Below are 23,359 nucleotides of genomic sequence, written 5' to 3'. Positions count from 1 at the left end.
TTATAAAAATGGACGACTGTGACGAATCGTCATTTTTTTAATAATTTAAAAATACTTTTAAAATAGCATATATACTTTTACAAAAATCATAGATTTTTTGTCTTTTATAATTAATTTTTTTTTATAGACAATGACTGTCAGATAATACGCTTAAATAATGAATTAAATCTGTTTTTATAGAGTTTGCAGTTTTATAAAATAATAATGCAGTTTTTCATAAAACTGCATTAACCCTCTAAATATTTAAATATGTTCTTATAAGTATATAGCATCGATTCTATATAAAGAGTTACAGGAAGAAATTAAATCAAATTTTTTAGAAAATTGATGTAAAATACATATCAGTACAACATGCAGAACTAAATATAAATAGACAGTAAATACTACATAAATACTGTAATTTAAAATAATCTGACTAATGAAAGAGTTAAACTGGAATCGATTTGATAGTAATTTGTAACTTCGGGATAAAAGTATTCAACAAGGATGAAGGTCGAAACCCTCCATCGAAGTATTGCGAGACGACGTGCCATCCCTCTTCCATCGATAAAATTAAGTTAATCTTTTTACCGACTTGGTACTTTCCCTCACCTTCACCGTCTGATTTATCGCGTAATATATTCGAGCGATTAATCGTCCTGTTTTAATCTTGTCACAATGCTTAGACTCAGACCAAAGCGAGCGTAAATAATTGAGCATGTCTCGGCATCTTCAAGAAAATTTCAATGCCTGATATCCTCTTTTCGTTATTTTTAGACATGACATTCTAAATTTTTTTGTTACTTTATGTTGGAAGCCGCTTAAATATTTTTGCTTACCTCACAAGAAGCGCCTTAAGTATTACATTTTTTCGAACAAAATTTCGTGATGAGGAATTAATTAATAATACGATAAAATAACACTTATAGAAAACTTATAGATAAAAACGAAAATTTCTTTCATAACTAATTTTTATTCAAATTCAAATTTAAATTCTATTAGGAATGTAATTCTATTGAAAAATAAAAATAACGTGTAATATAAATATATAATGAAGTTTATTCTGTTCTTTTTATTATATCTATGTAAAAATGTTATTTATTCTACAAAACATTTATCAATTCTGTTTCGATCAAGCAATCAAATTGCCGAGTCATTATTTAACTATTTCGTTTGATATCATTTTAATAATTAATACTTTATAGAACTAGCAAACATAGATTTGGTGCGTTGATAAAAATTTTTCATTATCAGCTATCAAGAAACAACGGTACAAACCTCTGGTCAAATAAAGAAGAGGGTGAAAATATGAACTCCACAAAAGAAATCGTTTCTTTCTCTTGTTTTTCATGTATACCTCGCCTTTTAATGGAGAAGCAGCGTTCGATTTTCCGCACGAAAGAAGCGGCTCTTAAATATTCAATTTGCCAACTTCGTTGGTCCATCTTTATTCGTCTTTCTTCTTTCCTTTTTGTACATTGAAAAAAAAACGCTTCTACTTTTAAAATGAAACGAGTCCTTTGATTCTTTCTTTTATATGTCTTCTGACACGAAACTTCACAGTTTCTCTTTTGAGTTAAATTAGAGATTTAAATAATCGGTATATGAATTATATTTATCATTTTTAATAAATTCTTTATTTTTCTGAATAAATTTTTCCAGTATTTTTTAATACAGTAGGATTTCAATATTTGTCAATATAATATAAAATGATGTGCTACTAACATTTTTAAATATAATATATATATATATAATTTTTCACAATATTAATTATTGATAGGTTTAAAAATATTATTTGTAAAAGAAGCTGCAAACAAAGCAAAGTTTACGATATACATAATCTTTTTTTATCTCTTCATTAATATTTCATTGAGCAAAGCTTTGATATTCAAAATTAGCGAGAACTCAATTGTATTTTAACTTTAATTTACATGTGAAAAGTACGACCTACTGCGACCTACAATAAAAGGAATCTTTTAAATGAAATTTTTTTGTGTTATGATATTCTTTTATCTGAACCTGAAAATTTCTTTTTCTTCATGACACGCATAGTATCATGTCATTCACAGTTTGTAAATGTATATACAGAGTATAAGCTCATGTGCATGTAATATTAGCATATTATCGATATCGTAAAAGAGAGAGAATAATTTCCGAATATAATGAACTTAATAGAGATAACGACTTTTATTATTTGTATTTTTTAAAATCTCTTTTTAATTGATTTACTGAAATTAGTTTTGTACTATATAAAAATAAGAATGGAAGTATAATAATTATATACATAGACAGAATGAAAAAGTAATAAAGAGAGAAAAAAATACGAGAAAAAAATAAATTTTTTAGAGAAACCACGATGTGATAAAAATGAACTTATTCAATGTAAAACATCCCAAGAATGTTAAAATTTTGCGAAAACAAAAAGTAAATCTTTTTTTCTATGCTTTCTATATTGTATGTATAAATAATTTATAATTTTCTGCATCTTTCAGTTAATAATTTTCTTCTATATTATAGTGACAATTATATTAATTTCAATTAACTTGCCATTTAAAAAACAAATAAATTGTTATTTATTGAAATGTATTTGTGTATTAAAATATATATTTTGAAAATGAAATCTAATGGTTGAAAATTTTACACTATTTGTACTACGTCTATCACATTGATACCTTTATAAAGACAAAGTCTTTTTAAAAATAGTACGATAAAACACGCTATTTTTCTGTAATATGGTCTGATGTATTACAGCAAATTACTGTAATTTATGTGCCGCGTGTACAGGTGCATTCATCTTATCATCTGCCAATTACCTTCAAAACTACCGGTTCGATTATCTAATCCATACCCGTCAATCGCTTCGTACAACTAATATCTACATTTAGCGTTGTACTTACGGCAGCTGCCGGATCAATTCCTACCGGAAGTCTTAGAAAATTTAAACGTGAATGATATGTCGATCAACGCTAAATTTTGAACTTACCTTTACAATTATAAGACACGACATTTGTTTTATCATGCTAGAAATTAGCTGTAAAGTACTATAAAGCATGTTATAAAGCATGATGAATTTAATATAGTCAACCTCTGAAATATCCTGGAAATAATCTCCTACAATTCTTGATTAAATAATGTTATTTGATTATTATTTTGTCTCTGATTTTATCTAAGAAATTTAATCTATTTTCTTAAACACATTATAAATCTTTTATTTGAAATAACAATACTTGTTCCATTTGCCATAATTATTTTCTAAAAGATGTACAAATTCTTAAAATTATTAATTAGGAAGCAACTCAAATAAAGCATTATAAGATAAAAAGATTGAGTTCTCTCAAATGTATTGTAATTATGCGAACTTCAAGAAATTGCACGTGCAAGTAAAATATTGAAAAAATCGTCCGTAAATTATGATGACAGTTTTGCGTATCCCAAAACGTGTATGATGACGCAGAAGCGTATTGCACGGTTTCAAGAGTACTTAATACACGCTTAAGCATTTAATACATCGCATTACGTGTTCGCAACGCACGACATAACCGGATTATATCCTCGATATCGAACGCGTCGCCCCTTCTCACATTTCCTAGCTCTAAACACAAGTGGTAGCTGGGCTACCTCCCTATTTTCTAGTTTTCTACGATGAAAAGGGATCGAATACAAAACGAACGACCTGCCGCACTAAACAAGTTCCGCCCATGTGCAGACATAATTTCCATTTGCGACAAAGCAGATCGAGCTGATAGAAGGAAAAAAAAAAGTTAGTTTTCCGGTTTTCCTTCGAGAAACGTCGGGCAGCGAAGATTCCGGAAGCGTCGCGAAAAAAATGTTTGTCCACAAAAGAGCGCGAGGAGGGGGAGTTAACACCCTGGTGTACAACCGGTTGCCGGTTCAATCGTATCAAAGCTCCGTATTCCGTCCGCAGGCGGTGCCTTCAACGATTTTCGAAACCTGCAGGCGCTAAGTACGTCGCAATAATTGCACCATACAGGCAGCGGCGCTAAGCCCGTAAAAGGCCGTGACAATTAAAGCGCGACCGGTGCGTTTTAATGGGTTAAGGGTTTAAGCACGGGAAACGGAGCGCGGTCGGTCGAACGGAGAACGGCGACGAAGGCCGCGTCGGCAACGGCGGCGCGCGGTGTGGTCCACGTCGTATATTCGTCGGGGGGGATCTTGCGTGCCCGCGATTGCGCGCCCTCGTCGTCGCGTCGTCGAAAGGGAGCGAGGGCGATGCCCACGAACGGCGTGCGAGCGAGCGAGAGAGCCAGCGGGACGGGGGAGGAAAGGTTGGTGGAGGGCGTCGCGCGACGGATCGATAAGGGATGCTTTTCAGCAGCGCGCATGCGATCGCGTGAGCCAATGGCCGCGCGAGGGTTCTTTCGACGACACGAGTCGCCCTTGACGAGGGGAGAAGGGGGTGCGGGAGGAGGAGGAGGAGGAGGAGGGCCCGACGCCCGCAGGGCCGTCGGCGGTGCCCCTCGACGGAAAATTTCGCGCTCGCCACTCGAGCTTAATTTTTTTCGGAAGTTTTAACGAGCGCTCCATCATACGCCGGGCACTTCGCCCGGCACTACTATTGATATTCGCGAATTGTTCGCGAATCGGCCGCGGATACGCTCGCGCGCAACAATCATCCGCGTCATGTAAAACGCGTTACCGAATGTACCGCGACGTTGTTACGGTACTAAATATGAGAAGCAAATACAGCGGACGGGGGAGGCTTAAATAAAAGCCGCAGGACGCGGATTGTCGCGTCTAATTTGACGATATTGCCGGAGTAGTTTGGCCAGACGCGGCGAAACACACGTCGCGTACAAATGCATTTTCCGTAATTATAGATACACATGTACGCGCGGGCGTATTTAACGGTAATTATTATAGTTTGCAAACATCGCGTATCATCGATGCTCGTTTGGAACTTCACTGCGAGCGCATATGTTAACCGAGCGGCGATTGATACAACTCGGCCTGGCGAAATCAAAACCGCGAGCGAGTCAGCAGCGGGACACGTGCGATGACGCGGATGAAGGACGATTTAATTTGATCTACGCCAGGTGTGCCGAACAAAACGTTTATCGATATGATAAAATGTATTTACGGAAACTATATCGAGCCCGAGCGTTAATAATCAATTGTCACCGCGGCGATCGGTATACGTATTTTTCCGCGTCTCTGTATTCCGCGTGTACAAGTCGCGCGCGTGTTTATCGGCGAATTTCGCTTTGCGTGTCGCTGCCGACGTCAGGCAAGGACGACGATTGTTTCGTAAGGACATCACGTTTCGACGGTTGCGTCCGGCATGCAGATTTCGCGTCCCCCGCCGCCTACCATTTGCGCTCCCACCGCGCATCGCGAGGTCATTTTGCACGCGAAAAGCGAACGGCGTGATTTTTATTTGTTTTTTAATACTATTATTTCTCATCAACGAGAGATACGCGTGATAATTAAAACGTTGCTCGTTCGCGGGCTTTATAAGCTTATTAAGGAAAAAAAAAACACTTAACGGTAGTGCGTTATAAAACCAGATTATTATGTCCCTTGTTCTGAATAAAAGTATAACAATAATATCGAGTATACTTGATAAGAAATACCAATTTGTTTTTTAATACAATTACTGTTTTGTTTTCATCGCGCGATACGTGTGATAATTAAAACGTTGCTCGTTCGCAGACTCTGTAAGCTTATTAACAAGTGCAGCGTAAAACAGATTGCCACGTTCCTCGTTCTTAATAAAAAGTATGACAATAATATCAAACATAACGGCTATACAAACAGATTATAACACAACACGGTGTTTCGTAAGAAACACTAATTTGTTTTTTTATAAAATTATCTTTCAACGATACGTGTGATAATTAAAATGTTGTCCGTTTGCAAGCTCTACAAATGGAAGCTTATTTATCCAAAATTCTTAACGGTACGGCGTTGTAAAAAAACAGATTTCCGTGTTCTCTCGTTCTTAATAAAAGTATGGCAATAATAACAAATATAGCAAAACCGCCTTGCAGATTGCGACACAGCACGTAAGTCACACAGCGCTTCGTAAGAAACACCAATTTCGACGAACAAATGCAACGAGGCATAATAATTATATCCCGCAATGAAGTTACTTCATCGTCGGATGCAGTCCGCGGGTTTATTCGGAAGCTCTCCCTCACAGAAGCTCTCCTTCAAAAGAGTTGGATTCATCTGCTTTACATTGATACGGACCGCTGACTGCAGTTTAGCGTAATTACGGCGGCAGCGAACTTCGTGAAACACACTCTCGGGAGAAAGTATTTCCTGAATTTCCGCGAGCGTGTTAAGAATCGGTTAACGTCGCGGAAAACCGGGAAACGCGAGAAACGCGAGCGCCGGGATACACTTGAGACGCAGGTTCATTGACGCACGGGCTGCATTGTGGAAGCCCTCCCCTCGCTTGAATTTTGCTCCGGCTGGTAAATGTCAAAGGGGGGTTGGGCCTGTGCGTTATGGAGCATTTATCGTATTGCCGGCGTTCGTTACCATAGAATCGGCGCGCCGCGCGTTACCAACCGGGGACCGTTTACAAGCCGAATGCATGCTCCCATCACGCATGCCATGTATTCACATTATCTACCTCATCGAAATTTAGCTCAAACCATAATTATATACCCCCATACGACGCGTTCTATTTGTACGATAATTAACATTAATTTCGTTATACAGGTTATATCGTCTGATGCAGAAATAATGCAAGTTAATGAAGGCGTATCAGCGTTAGTTATCACGCACTTATCGTAATTTCTTTTTCTGTTATTATTTCTGACTTTTATTATACTATGACCCACGGCGAGTAAAAAAAAAAACCCCGATTGATTGATACCCCAACGCGCACCTCGTACAATGTACGAGCTGCAAACGGCGAAATAAATGAGTTTCCGAATGTAATTGGAAATATTTTTTTTATACACGTAAGAGCCGGAATATTATTGTGTGCGAGCTATTGGTAAAATTTTGCAGAAAGCCTTATGAATAGTATTATTTTATACGAACTTCCTTCGTTACAGCGGCTGTATGGCTACAGTAACTTGAATATTATTTGTTCGTTCTAGAGAATACGTTTTTATAGAGAAGATCGATACGCGAGAAAAAAACTAGCTTTTTTACGGATAATTTAATATTTTATTTAAATTTTATTTAAATATCTTGTGCCTATATATATATATATATTTTTTTTTCCTTATTCAAGATTCAATTTTTCAACACCCGCTTGGCACACTTTACGTCGATGTAATCAACAAATCAATGTCAATTTCGCTAACATGATTCTTCAAAAGAGAAAGCTACGGGTCTGATATCGCTCTTATTGACAAATTACTCGCAATAACTCCATTCGACTACGTTAGCGGCAACTGAAAAATCGATTCGCCCCGATACCGAGACGTCGATTGATGTCGTCGTATCGGGATTCGACGCGCGGATCGTACGTGTGCACTTGCAGACGCCTAACTCGAAGAAACGCATGCCAAATTAACCCGCGATGAATTATCAGTCGGCGGTATCGCCGCGCATAATTATTTGCCTCATCACCGGGCATGCGAGCACCGTGCGCTACCACTCGCAATTGGTAGAAATTTATTTACATTGAAACACGGGGGAGGAGGGAGAGCAGAAGGGGAATGCCGACCGTCAGTAATAAACGGCTGCCGCGACCGCGTGCATTTTCCCGCAGTAATAATTGAAAATCGTCCCCGGCTGAACAGGAAAGGGCGCCCGCGATCGTGCGCCGATCGCGACGCTACTCTGGGATCGCTATCGATCGCCACGATCTTCTTACCAATTAGTTCCTTGCCATAACCGATAATTACGCGCTGCCTGCGCGACTCATGCGCGATCAGACCGAGACAGGGGGAGATACTTTCGATCTTGTGTGAACGAATACGATCGCTCGATTTTCCGATCGCCGACGAAGGTCAGCTCGTCCTATCTGATTGCGAATCGTGACGTATCGAGTTTTTCATTTTGATGACAGGTGTGTAAAACACGGGATTTTTAATATGATATATGTAACAGTGCATATATCATTTCTTTTATTTTTATATATTAAATGCATTTCAGCGTTAGAATTTTTTTACTAAGTATATCTAAAGATATACAATAATACATTATAATATTTATATTGATATTTCCGGGGTTGAAAATCATAGTGCAAATGTCCTTTACATCTTCACTAAAAATTGCAAGTAACGAGAATAATTTACTTATAAGAAAGATTAATCTTGTATTTTTTTGAAAATGAATTCCTTTGAAATATCCGTTCAATGATCGAGAGATAAATATAGATCTTTAATCTCAACCGTACAACTAGAAGAACTTTCCTGTGCAGCAAAGACATGAAATGTTATTTCGGATTAAGAGTAATTATAGTTACCTCTTTTTCGTGATGGATGATAGATCAGGTCAATCCTTCTTCAGGTCGCTACATTTTTATTTTTGCTCGGGAAAGTGTTTGTAAGTAATCGAAATTCTCGACCGTAGAAATTACCACTCTCGATTTTTCGCAGAATTACAGGCGCGCGTGGCCTTAACAGTCACTCTTGGTGTATCTGTGATTGATCTACGTTTCTCGTGAGAGAAAAAAAAAGGAAATAAAAAGAAGCAGACGTCCTTAAGATTCATCCAGCATGCCTCTACTTTTCTACATCCCTTTCTCCGCGAGAAGAGAACGCCGGGTCGAAAAATTATTAATAGCAATGCGTGTCGCTTTATTCGATCGTGGCGCAATTAATCCTATTAGGAACGTTCGACAGCGAGATACTCTGCATTATATGACAATTGCATGCATCGACATTTAAGTTGATATGGACATTTATTGTATTAACCAATGAACAAACAAGTAAATATTGCTTGACAACGCAACGTTCCGTGAGCGATGTAATTCTGTCTTGATTAATACATTAATCAATTAAGCGGTTAATTAAACCAGGTGCACTGCATATATCTCTAATATTATCGAAAGCTGATTAATGGCGTACGTGATATTGTAATGCTTGTATGAACTTGATACCAACATTTCAGTTTAATCAGGACTATTATGTAGTGTATATTTTATCGAGATTGTTACGTCAGGCGCACGGATAAGACTTTTTATATCAAATTTCCTCCTCGAGAAGAAAAAAAACGTTGCGCGTTATAATTCTCGTGGAGCAATATTTACTTGTTTGATCGTCAGTTAATAAATGTCCACATTAATTTTATTGACGGTACGTGCGATTGACATAATGTACCCGTAAGTAGGCGCACAACTTTTCAACATGAGTGATTTCATCTTTATTTACAAATAATCATAAACTGAGATATTTTTAAGCGTAAAATAATTTTTAAAATAAAAATAGAAAAACTGAAAGAAAATTTATACTTTAAAAAGGATTTTGTTTCAGCACATATAATATATTTAATTAGTAGAGTCTGAATCGGTTTGAGTTTTCACGCGCATGCGGGTTAAACATTTCCAACAGTATTAAATGATTAAATCATTGTTGAGAAAAAAAACTGTCTCCAATATTAATATCTATATACGTCTAGTTATAGTCTGAATATCGTACGAAAAACGTGTGCATTTTTAAACGATATTATTCGAAAAACAGGAATAAAAATAACTCGTTAAACCGCGAGGCGTCCTTGATGCGCCTCCGATGCACCTGCGGGAGTTGCACGGCGAGAGGGTCGATGCGAGCAGGTGCAAACGACCTTCGCGATCGTTTAACCTCCCCGACCCTCTCCTGCGGAATTTTCAAGTGTTTTGACCACGGCGCCCGGTGCAGGTGCAGTGTCATTCCTGGCGGAAAGATATCGGGCTAACGGCACCAGCGGCGGATAACCGTATAATCGAGATTTCATGGCTGATTCGTGCTCATTAGCGGCGCTACCGATGCTGATTAAACGGCAATTGCTGCTGGCCGATCGAAAATCGTCGCGAAGCTCATATTGCGCATACTTACTGCCATACCTGGAAAGCAAAACCGGCCTTTTCCGTATATTATCAAGTATTCTTAAGTTACCGTGTAATGCTTACGATTGAGGTTTATAATTAATTTGAATTTTTAAGCCTTTTATAAATCGACAGTAATTTTGGGAAAAATCTTTCGCCGCCTTTGATTATACGATCTCCCAGAAATCATTCGAGAGATCGAAATTTTAGCAACATATTTTTTTTTTTATCACGGACGCCAAAAAAAATTTATTTATAGCGAACTAAAATTATCTGTACGGTACGATCCGTTTTTTTTTTTAACCGAGAATGAATGCATTTTTTTAACTTTTTTTCTATGTATCTTTTCAACGCTTTAATGTCTCGTAATGGCAACGGAAAATTGCTATATCTATGTCCCGGATCAATTGCAATTCGCATGGAAAACGTGACGCAAAATAAAAAACCTACGCAGGCAACGGAAAAAAAAAACGTATGGTATTAAGTGTCGGTGGAATCATAATAACGGTGATGACACGAGATTGCAACCGATAGAAACAAGCGATAAAGAAGGAAGGGAATCTGCGAAAGAAGGCCGCCTCTCACCTGTGCGTTTCATCCGACGAGCTTTCTGCTGGAGGTCTGTCGCAAGAATGAAATTTTTAATCCTCATCGGTGAAGGGAGAGGGCCGGTACCTCCTGAACCGGCGCATTTAGACGCATTTATTAAATTGACGTTCTGCTACCGGTTACACACGCGGTTTTATCGTCTCTCGACCTGACAGACAGAGGCCATTTAATTATCCCGTCGCCCGAGAGAGGCGATAGACCGTTTAAACTTTGTCTGAGATCAAGTTAAATACCTTTTGAATGATACATTAGAGCTACCTTTTATCGATGTTTACTAATGTCAGGCACGCTTCGCGTTTCCCTATAAATCGTGACCATTGTTCCGCGCCGCGGATCTCGCACGGTATCTCGATACTCGATTGCGTAATCGCAGTAATAAATAGTAAATATCGTGGGATATATATATTTATGTGTGTTGTAGATAACGTTTGCGTGCCATGCGACCGTAAATGTCCGAAGTTTCTAAATCTGACTAAACAACGTTATTATCTTCCGTGCGTAATATTTATATTCGAGAAATATTTACATAAGAAAATTAAGTTGCCAAAAATTCGTAGAAGAGCCAATGGTATCGGTACACGCGTGGACGATCGCCCTATATTTGATTATTAATTATTTTGAAAAATTAATTATAGTTAATGATAATCGCACAAAAGTATTCCAATTCATTAAGACTACCGCAGCTATCGCGAAAATCAGCGATCTGACATTCAAGATCGATCGGAGAGTTCGGAAGTGGCAACTCGTCGAGGGGCGCCGGCAACCGGAAGCCCGACATTTTCGCGTGCCGGTCGACACCCCTCTCGCGGCGAGAGCTTTCTTTGAGACAGCCCTGAGGCACGTAAATTGCGCGCGCAGCTCGGTTTGAAATTCGTGGCGCGCCACGGAGATCCTTGGGGGCTGCGTTCCTCTCTCGCCTTTCGTTCCACGTCTGTTCGTTCGTTGGGTTCGTTCGCTCTCGCACCGTTCGGCTCCGGTCGTGGAAGTCGATGCTAAGGTCGGAGTGCTGTCGCGCGAGAAGGGAGTGCCGGGCGCCTGTCTCGCCGCCCTCCCGGTCCTCCCAGTGATCCCGAATTTCCTCGCGAGCACACGCGCTTGCCGCTCGAGGATGATGACGCTCCCGAATCCGGTCTCGCCCGTCTGGTACGCCCGGCATTATTCGCGAACGAACACGTTGGATCCTTGATCGAGTTTACGATCTGAAAAAAAAAAAGACAAAAAGAGACAATCCAATCTCGGGTCTCGCCCTCGGAAGACTGGCATTGCGCCGCGGAGGTTTCTGTGTGTGGAACGGAGTGTCTCTTTCAGTGGCAGCAAGTACAACAAACACCTATCGACTGTCAAGTGGATTTAAACGAATTGCCTCTTCCACCAATTAACAATTTGTACGAATATATCTTGTCTTCGAGCGAGGAGGGAATTCTTCGTTTATGACAACGGCCGCCTCTTCTCGCCTGATCAAGCGGCATTGATCGGACGTCGTCGCGCAAAATACGTTCACGCCTTAAAGATCCTCGGCGCGAAGAAGAACGTGAGAGAAGAGGTATCCTCGACACTATGGCGAGACGCACAAGGGGCCGGTAGTTCGGTGGTTGGCAGGGATGTCCTCGTGACATGTTACCCCGTGACCTTGGCTGGCGCAACTATAACGTCCTCCGTGGAGAGGGTCGTCTTCTGGTGCGCGGGTCGAGTGGTAACACGAACGGACGTTCGGTGTCCTTTAATCCGCGCGAGATTGAATATCGCCTGCTGCCGCTGGTGCAGGTCAAGCCTGACTTCGTGATTCCATATGTGCTGTGCTGGAGGGTGCCAGGCGCGATCCACCGCATCCAAATCAATCCGTCGATCGTTCATCATCATCACCACCAGCAGCAGCAGCAGCAGCATCAACAACAGCAGCCGCAACAGCATCACTACCAGCAGCATCAACGTCAGCGACGACGACACTTTGAAGGAGCGCCACGGACACGTCCTGCGCCACCGCCTTCATCGACGGAACATCGTTTTGCGTACAGCGCGCAGCGTGACATCCTCGCGGATTCTGGTATGGAAACAAGGTGAGTGTTCCCGAGGAACCGTACGAGAAATTCCGAGGTCTGCGGCTGACTTGGGCGTGTCGCCTGTGTGTTTGGATCTCGTGGCATTTTGACATTACAATTTTTTTTTTTTTTTTAATCTCATAGTCTGATTATTCCGACGTTCGTAATTAAAAGATTGTTAAAGTGTGTTTACGTCATTCAAGTGTTTTACATTTTGAAAACAAATTAAACCTTTGAAGGGACAAATGTTTTTTCGAAATTAAGTGCGAGATTATTTCATTACTATAATGAAATCAGATGTTGTGTATGTATCACAAAAAGTTATTCGCATAGTAATATTGATTTTTTGTAAATTACATTTTAGTTTAATTAGAGCAGTACGTAATATTTATACAACGATAATATCGAAGTTTCTCTACAATTTACAATTTAATCATGGAACGCGTGTACTCCTTTTTTTTTTTAATCAAGATACATTTATAATTAAACACGCACACGCGCGTGACGATGAGTGATGATAATTTTTATTGATAATGTGACACGCTAATGATAATAATTACATCTCTCGGCAATTTTTATTGCAAACGAACATTTTTGAAATAGAAATACACTCGCGGACAGGCTACGTAGCACGAAATAGGTAAACTTCGCCGCCATTATAATAGCCGCCGTGCGGCCTTTTCGGACACGCGATGCATCAGTTCATTGCCCCTCTTCGTATCTTTGTGGCGCACCCTCGTCCGTCCGTATACGACAGCGAAATAGAAACATTTCGTCGTCACCTCGACGGCGGTGAGCTGACACAGTGCCAGGTGTTCCTACAATAGCAAGGTCTATTTCGCCGATTAGCATATCGCGCAGTCAACATTGCACTCGCGGCGAACGCTTATCGGGCGTTCGTTGTGCAATTATATCACGTTCGGCATGCGAGCGGCAATTGACGGTAGAAGGGAAAATCTATGGGGATTGTGTGGGAAATATCTATGAATCATTTCTATCGTGAATTGTACGATCGAGAATATTTCTAAAACCGCCTCCGCGATTCCTCCGCGAGAGGAAAGATTTAAGAAACACGCTCGGCGTGGCGCGATGTTAATGCAACGGTGCACCATAATGATCTCGTGCCGAGTTATTCTTCTCTTTATACCTCCCGAAAGAGGAGGGGGGGAAAAAAAAAGTAAGGGGGTAAACGCCCGTCTACTGTCGCGAGCAGCTCCTTTCGAGTCTACCTCCCGCTGTCGCCGACAAGACTTAACCAACACATTTCCCTACTGAAAATCTGAGATTGTTATACCGCGCGCGATGCAAATAAGAGCGTACAGCATCATAACATGTAATATCCCATTATAAAAGACACGAAAGAGGAGGAATTATACGTAGAGCGTGTACCGCTTGTGCTTATTTTGACACGTCGCGCCTCTAATATATTTTAATTATCCATATGATGACGGTTAGTTTCACGCGCGACACGTCGCCTCGAAACAAAAGACCCGAATTCTACTCAACTCGGAGAAAATCCGGGGGGGAGGGGTGGAGTGGGCATGAAATTTTACATTTGATGTTAACTCTCCGTCACATTGTACGAGTCGATTCCCGCAAGGGTGCAGGGGGACATTTGTCACGATGCAAATATTTCTCATTGGCCGGGGACGTGTAACGCGAGATTGCCCGTCAAATCCCAGAAGCATTGCGTATCTTTGGTTCGCCGCGGGGCTCTTTTATAAGTCCGGAATAAAAAAAGCCGACGAACGATCGCTCGTAAAAACCGCGCTCGGGCGGCGGGAAAAAAAAATTGTAAAGAGAGGAGAATTTTGTGCTGACCGTTCACGACAAGCCATTTCCGGCTACGCCAACAACTTCCCTTTCCGTAAATAGCTTTGCCAAGTACGAATATCGTCAGTATTCTTCAAGCTTTTACATCGTCATAATAGGTGCACGAAAAACAGTGTTGATTAATCATACATCGAACGGTTTTGCTAAAGTATTTAAAAATTTTTATAGCATTGCTTATCATACTTGAAGATCTTTCATGATTATTTTAATGATCCAGTTTGTCGTCGTCATTTCTTAATGGTTTTTATATACTTTAATAAAAGTTTTTTTTTTTTGTTTATCGACTATCTATTTTTCGACACGTTAGCTATTAAAACTACTTCGCGAGACTCGAAAGTTAGAGCGCTTTACATAAGGACTACATTTTGCGTCGCGAGAACATTTTTATGGTTCGTTATTACCGCATTCATAGTTGTCATTCGTTCGCTGCTATATGTAGAGTATAAAGCGAAGAAATATTTATCAGTTATGTACCTTTCTAGCATCTGTTCGTACATAGGCCATAGATTCGCTACTAAGTGACACAAATTGTCTACATCGACGTCATAAAAAATGCAAAGAACAAATGTCGACGATGCAATGGTCGACGAAAGAGTTGATATGCATTCATTAAAGTTAATGTATTTTCACCGTATGCCGAATAAGATACATCATATATATCATGCAACGTGTGAACAGTTTTTTTTTTAGTTTATTTCATTCTCATATGAGATATAGATAAAAAAGAATGTATACATAAATTTACATTTTTTTACATCGCCCAAAAAATTTAACATGTAAAATTTTGATATTTAAATTAGATATTTTAATGAAAAACATATTTTTTATAATGTATAATATCTCTAAAGATGAACAAAAATTTATTGTATCTTAATTTTATTTAAAAAAAAACTTAACGTGGACAATTTACATTACTCGGTATTTACTTCCTCGATAGCTTTAATTTTTAAGATCTTACTTCTATAATTTAAATCTTTTACTTACGAGTGTAAAGTCTCTTGTTACTTTCACGCATTACTGCCATAGAGCTGTGAACTGTTTCAGAAAGTTATGTATGGTCGTGTAGAGAATAAATCGGTAGGATTAATAATTGATTTATTTAGAATCTGAAGTACATATACAAGACTTATAACACCGAGATTACACAAAAAAAATCTTGTAACTTCAGCCAAAATTATATGTGTGTAAAAATTAGCTGAAATAGATAAATAATTAGCAAATACTGTGATATCTATATGTATTGCATCTAATCAATTTAGCTGATAGAAACTGAACTTTTTAATTCTATATGTGACAGCCAAAATTCTAGCAGATACAAAAATTAGCGATATATTTTGATTGTGATATCAAGAAATCTGTCTATATCAGCAAAATATTTTTTGGGTGTATCAGAGTATCATGTTATGAAAACAGAATTATAGAAAGTTAAATATATAATTATAATTTAAATTCACAAAGAAGATACATATTGCTAACAATATAATATAAGAAATAAGTAATTGATGTTTTAACTTTGTACCAATTTTGAAGATATAATGATGCATTAAAACACATACAAGAAAATATCAAGTGTACTTTAAAGCTTTTATATTATACGTTATTATTAGAGACTTTATAAGATTTAAAAAAAATAAAAAATACATAAAACCATTAATAAGAATACGTATGTATGTGTATGTGAAGAGTAGTAACAATAAATAAATTTATCGAAGAAAATAAAATTGCGGGGGAGTCTTGTCTTCTGATATTTCGCGAATATTATTTGTTTACAAGTTTAATAAATGGTTTTAAATGTTTCGATATATACAATAATAATGCTTCTTACCACCGTGTATAATTTTTCTCAATGTTTCTAATTTTTGTTTATAGCGAAGATTCTAATTTTTATTTATTTCTTTATGGTTATCGTTATTACACACACACACACACACACACACACACACACACACACACACAAGCACATCACACACCACGCGCGCGCACGCGTTGAAAAAAGGTTAATACTACCACTGCAAAGTTCACGAAAATAACGGTCACGTTATCGATCCTTCGACCATGTGTTACAGACCAGCCTATACGTATGTATGTGGTCGTTATCGCTCTCTTAAAGTGATTCACGTTTTATCTAGATAAACGGAGGAGATGGGAAAAGAAAGGAGAGAGAGGGAGGGAGGGAGTGAGGAAAGGGAGAAATAAAATGCAGTAAATTTAAAGAAACAAGAGGACAGTTTCTATTATTTTGTATTTTTTCTTTAGCAAAACTAGTTTCTTACCTTCGCCATTTTACTTAGAAAATATAATAACCGTAAGAAGAAAATGATCATTGCAGGAAACAGGTTATTCTTTCTACGGAGTAATTAATAATAAACCGCTATCGGTTTCTTTTTATAAAACCCTTTCCTCTGCACGTAATAAAACACATATATCTAATGTCATTATACCTTAATAGTTAATAATTTAACTTAATAGTTTGAAGCGCATTATCAGTTTGCGCAGGTGAACAACATAAACCGATGATAAAGGGGACAGAGGAGAGAGAAATTGTCACGATAGTAGCTAACTTTCTCGATCAGCTGCGAGATCGTTGCACAATAATTAATATTCGCTGTTAGGAATTTCAACTAAATTCTGCTGCGCGCTATCTTTCAAGCAAATATGTCGCGATTGTATTAATATCTTGCAATTAGAAATTCATTAGAATTTACCATGAAATAAACATTCTTATAATCTCAGATCTTTTGAGAAGTCAAGGAGCGCTTCATTAACCGAACGGTAACAATTTCCTTTTTTCACACTTGTTGACGCAACGTACGATTTATTGAGTCTCTTTTGAGTCATCGCGATTTATGCTCTGTTAAGATATATTACGCAGAATCTTCTTCGACAAACGAGCTAGCTACATTCATGGGAACGAGAAGATCGGCCGTACGTTATTAGACGTCACGGATCATCGAAGTTCGGAAGGGTGAGAGAGATCTTCTCTTCGTCACGCGCTCTGAAAATCCTGACGTACGATCGCGTGGACAAAGAGAGCTTGCAAAAGTTTCTAAAAGACGGTTTGTCTAGAGCAAGAAAAAAAGTGACGCGCTGTTATACTCCCAACATCCCAAGATCTCTCTTTCCCGTCTCGCTCGTCCCGACGTGCTCGGCGATAAAAACCCCTCGGATTTCCCGGGACTTTCCTGGGTTACACGAGCCATCAGAAACTCTCCCGTAAAAGGGAATAACGGACAAGTATGAGGAAAAAAGGGGGAGCGAGGAGAGCGTGGCGTCGACGTCGCGCGCCGTGACGTTAGATTTAATTTAAGCGTCGGTCCGAATCTTGAGCGTCTTCGCGATGCCGCATTGGCTACATTCTCGCCGACTTCTTCCGGGAGAGTTGATACCAATGGCGGCAACGTGCGACGAATTTTAGGAACGGACAGGAACTCATATCGTGTGCTTGAGTTTGTCTCCATTAAGAATATGAAATACTCACCACGCCGAACATGGCTTTCGCTACGGGAATAAAATTCTCTTCGTTATCGTGTTGTTTTACAGTAATTATTACCCCTAAGATTTATATCGATTTCACATATTAATTTTTTTATTATTTTGATAAAATTTTATTATTAATAGTATCTTTAATCTCTCTAAAATTTTTTCACAGAGATTTTATTTTACACTTTTGATTTATTTGCAAAACCAGCAGATCATATTTTACATGAGGAGAGTTATTGCATTTTGTATTTTAACGAAAATCTCGAGACTCGGTTTTTTTGCATGTTACAATTATGAACACCTGCGCAACTTATTTAGAATTATGTGTTTCCTCTGTGTAACTCGTATGCTTGCCTTCCCTTTTTTACATTCGACCACACGTTCCTGAGACATACACTTAGATATATACAAGAGGTGCCGACAGTCGGCCATTCCTCATTCATAAATTATTTATTTCACAGAAGAGGGAGAGAGAATGTATTCCGAATGGCCGTATACGCATTTTACTGCAATTACACAGTTACATACTAAATACTTGATAAAAGATGCATGTAGGAATGGAAACCGTTGCAAAATGGAAACAATTGTAACATGAAAATTATTAATATCTATACGATTAATAATTTTAATAATTATTTAATATTTTATTATTTATAATTGATCGCATATCCAATAATACTTTTAAACACTTTGATATTAAAATATTACATAATATATTTAACAAAGGTAAAACTTTTTCTATAAATGTAAAAAATATTAATTTTGAATTAAACGTATTAAACTCTTGAATTATTGCAAAAAATTATAGTTTATATAAAAAGTTATAATAATTTGTTGTATATAATTTGTTATATTATTTGTTATTTAAGGAATATTTAATAATTTTTCTACAAACCTGTAGGAAAAAACTATATGTGTTTGAGTAATTTTTATTTTACAAGAATTAGTTTTTATTGTACTATTATTTATTATCTTTAATGCCAAATTGCTCATATAATATGATAAACTTTTTAAAAAGTTTTAAACGTGCTTATATACTTGTTAACTACTTAAATATAAATACTTAAAAGCAATTTACAAACGTAAAAACTTGATATATACTTTCATATTAATACGATTAATTAATCACAAGTTAAGATTGAAATTTATTTTTTATAACTTATTTTGTTACGTGTTATAAAAACTATATAATAAAGAAGAATAACAAAAGCAAGAACTATATAGTAAAACATTTAAATAATTGGGTCACTTTGAAGTACGTGTAAAGGTAAATTATATCACTATTTTAAGTCTTTAGCTAAAGTTTCACAGAATTTACCGAATTTAAATGATTAAAATTCAGTATATTATACATAGTTGCACGAATATTCGGAATTCAAAGCCGCGTGTCAATTTACATCACATATGTTTAATCGTTTCATGTAAAACGGAATATCTGACCAGTCGTATAAAACAGATTGCCTTGAAAGTCACGTGCGTCGCTTTGTGAACACTTTGAAAATTTCTTCTTTTTTTTTTTTTTAATCAATTATGCCCGTTTAAGACAAATTATTGTGTACATCGCCGCCACGCCCAACCGCTATCTTCTCCGTGCTTCCCATCATCCTGCGCACGGAAAAGTTCGGACTGCAATTCGCAAACCGGTCCGGCAAAAAAGACTCCGGCTCGAAAGACTCGCAAACCCGACCGCAGCCGGTCGGTTTCCTAGAATATTTCTACGTCTTCAAGCTCCTTGAAGCTCCACAACGTCTGCGCACTTGGAAAGTTTAGTTTTCCATATATACGTAACTTTTATGCTGTGTACAGCTTCGCAAAATAAATCTGGGAATCTTACCATAAGGAATTTAACAAATATATATATATATATATATATATATATATATATATATATATATTGTAAATATGTGTGTGTGTGTGTATAAGTTTTTCCAGCATAATTTTGTACAATACATAAATATACAAAGTAATTAGAAAAAATTTTTTTATTAAAAACTTTTTAACATCCTCTAAATTATCTTATAATTTCAAATTAATGGAATATTAATTTAATTTTAATGATTAATGTTTAGAAGCAAGATAATTTCATTTGGCAACATTCAAGATTTTCCTAAAGAAAATTGATCAAGAGCATCATAGAGTTGGTTATATTCTAAATATACTGAAGTAAACCAAAATTATCATCAAAGGCGCGGAAAAAGGACAAGTCTCACATTCCATGAAGTCTTATATTTATGATTAAAATATTTTGTGAGAGGTATTCATCTCTATCAGATACGAATATATTTTTCATGCATAATATTTTCTATATATTTATATATAGTTTTCATAGCCTTAACAATAATTACAATGAGAACGTACAAAACTTACACAATATAACAATAGAACGTAAACTGACCAATTATAATTCGACTATTTTCTAAGCATTTGGGTCGAGATCTAACCTTTCTCAAAAATATTCGACTATAATTGATTGATTCACATATTGTTCATGTTTTTTTATATGCTTTAATACTAATTCTGTTAATAATCATGTTGATTTCGATTTTACTGTATTCAATATGATAAACAACAGAAATCACGTGAGATGAGAACCACTGCAAGCAGACGCCTCGCGCCGTTGCCATGTCTCGCAAGTCCCACTCTTCTATCGACCGAACAGCGTTGCCGGCTCCTTTTCCATGCCCCTTTATCGCCCCTTTCCAACGCAACCCTCCTCCCCTTTCTCTCGCTCTTGCCCTGTCTGTCTTTTTCTCCTCGCCGATGGCTGTCCATATTTCTCTCTTTATCCACTTCGGACTCAGAACCCATCGCGGCTAGAAACTCCTCTCCCTTTTCCTCTGCCTTTTACCTCTATCTAGCTGTCTATTTCTTTTTTCGCATATTCTCCTCTCTCTCTATTTCTTCTCTCCTTTTTCTCTTTCTTCCATCTTTTTCTGTCTGCCTACTTCACCTCCTTTGGACACAGCTGTTCCGTCTCTTCCTAGGGCAGATGCCGCGACTCGGTGCAACGTCACCTTTATTGTCCCTTTTCCTCTGTCTCCTTCCTCGAGCTTTACTCTGTTTCTCTCTTTCTGTATTTCTCACCTTTGCTCAATATCAGACATTCTGCAATCTATCGATAAAATCAAACCGATCATGAAGAACTCTCGATGACGAGCTCGGTTTCCTTCTCCCTGTCCTTTTGGATCTATGCTGGTTCAATGTTGTTCGTTGTTTGGACGTAACCTCCTGATACTGCACTGGTATTTCGTGAGTAGTTTCGAACTATCGGAGTAGATCGAACAGCTCGAACTTTCTCGCTTACACCGGCCAAGTTCGATGTTTCTCCGACACTTTTCGACGTGTCCCGCCAGCGAAACATCAGGATAGTTAACCTAGGAGCTACACGTATGGAATAAAATCGATTTTAATTTTGAATTAAATCAAATAAGCTATGTAAAATTTTTATCTACTCGGAATTTTTATCTTACTTTAATAACATTTTATCTAACTTCCTGTAACATTATTTCTCTCTTTTTGAGACAACCACCTCTTTTCCCAGTCGTTAAATGAGGATTAATCCATTACATTAATCTTATATTACTCTTATATTACTATGCTATAAACTCTCTTTCCATAATTGAGCACTTTCTTCATTTCGCATTCGTGTGATTTCACAATTTTCAACAAACTCTCGAAGGAATTCGCCTCTCATGAAATAAACTTGGAATCCGTGTAATCTGCGGGAGATATGTTTTTCATCAACCTGAATCCATCTTCGAGTTGGTCCGCCCGGAGTCGCGTTGGTCTCTCAGATCTCCACTGGCTGCTCCTCTTTCCTCAGATCGCCGAGTATTCGACTTCGTGACTCGCTGTAGACATCATCTAATAGTCGGTGGAGGTCGAAGGGCATCCCAGATCTGGGTCGGTTTCCACTGGAATTGCAAAGCAAAGAAAAGAGTAGACACTCCCTTTTTGCCATTTTATTTGACATGAAATCTAACATCGGCCACTTTTGCATGTATCGTCTACCATATCCCTCTCTCGAGATGATCTTAGAATTTTATTGATAACAAATATAATTATATAAAATCGAGTTGCATGTCAACGTTCGGAGAGTAGCAATTCCAAATTTATTCCATGTTTTAAATTTTCAACTTACAATTAATAACAGCTAATAAGCTATATACTATTTTTGCATTATTAATTTTTCCGCAAGTTCTTGAATCAAATATTTGTATGTAGACGTATAAAATGTTACAACGTCTATTGAATTTTTTACAAAGTGTATATTTTTATTTTCTTTTCTTTACGACTGCGATTGGAATAAAAATGTTTAAAGATGTGAAAAGGAAAACATAAAGTGTGTATTAATCTATAAATGTAATGTTACGAAATGTTAAAATTTAAATCTTCAACCACTCACTTTGTGAATCAAGTTGGCTTATGAGAAGAAACAGGAGCAGAAGACGAATGATATGACCTTTATTCATAAAATATATCTACCTAAATTTACAGAATATTCGCAAATTCAAGAAATTCTAGAGAACTTTCTGACTTAACGGTATAGTAATTCAAGAAAGATAACATTGGATCCGATCTCGCGATGTCTGACTTGTCGCTCATAAATGGAAGAAGTTTGTTTAAACATCGTTTTTATAAAGAATAACACAATTTTTCGTTGATATTTGTACTCTTTTTGTTAAAATTTTTCATAAATTTATCATAAAATAATAGTTGTACTATCATTTACGAATAAAAAAATTGTAAATCTAAATGATTCCTTTTCCATTTTAAATTTACTCCAAGATATAATTTTTTAATTAAATTGTTATATTTAGTATTTATTATTTACTTTAAATGATTTGTGTGTATGTGTGTGTGTGTCCTTTATATTGGTTATAGAGTCGTAAGCTAAATAAACGTTACTAACATTCAGTATAAGGATCTACTTATCAAACTTATTTTATTCACTGTGTCTTATTATTGCTAAAATGTGTAATGTTACGATCATATGAGACAGAAATACACGTATTTGTTTTCCGAAAGTGTGAGAACATGATAGATAAGAAAAGAGCTCTAGCAATATTTATATTACGTCGAGTAACGTTTCTTTTGCGAGTTGCACATTCAAGATCCATTCCTGAGAATCTCCGTAGGTATCGTTTCTTAAAAACGACTACGGGGACTGCGGACCAATCTTAATAATGCGGCTACCTACCGCGGCGAGTATCCCGATCCCTTTTGCACGACAAGAGCAGTCAGACGGGATAACGTCGTGTAATGAAGATTAATCTCGTCTAGCAAGCGCGCACCGACCATACCGCATTCATAAATCAATCATATCCGTCCGATTATCATTCAAATCGGTCCCCGATCCTCTTCGCTGCTTGCTGCTGTCGGCTACACGTCGTTGCGCGAAATCGGCTACGATCGGCTGGCCATGACGACCCAAGGAATCGAGCGATCGCAATAAACACGGTAGATA

The 23,359-nt window shown here is 37.5% G+C and overlaps 1 protein-coding gene across 2 annotated transcripts in view; it reads left to right on the top strand.

Moving 5' to 3' along the window:
* The window catches only part of LOC105835055 (protein gustavus), a 247,775-nt gene that overhangs the window by 86,695 nt on the left and 137,721 nt on the right, over positions 1-23,359 (top strand). Inside the window, exon 1 of one of the 2 annotated variants that reach the window (XM_036282850.1) lies at positions 2,546-12,597. The exons of the other annotated variant lie outside the window; for it this stretch is intronic. Coding sequence (XP_036138743.1) covers positions 12,155-12,597 — 443 coding nt within the window. The 5' untranslated portion in view covers positions 2,546-12,154. Of the gene's footprint in view, positions 1-2,545; positions 12,598-23,359 lie in introns of those variants that run through there. 2 annotated transcript variants of the gene reach the window in all.

Source organism: Monomorium pharaonis, chromosome 2, assembly GCF_013373865.1.
Source record: "Monomorium pharaonis isolate MP-MQ-018 chromosome 2, ASM1337386v2, whole genome shotgun sequence".
NCBI classification, from domain to species: domain Eukaryota; kingdom Metazoa; phylum Arthropoda; class Insecta; order Hymenoptera; family Formicidae; genus Monomorium; species Monomorium pharaonis.
The sequence above is the reverse complement of the archived record's forward strand: the minus strand, read 5'-3'. Positions and strand labels throughout refer to the sequence as shown.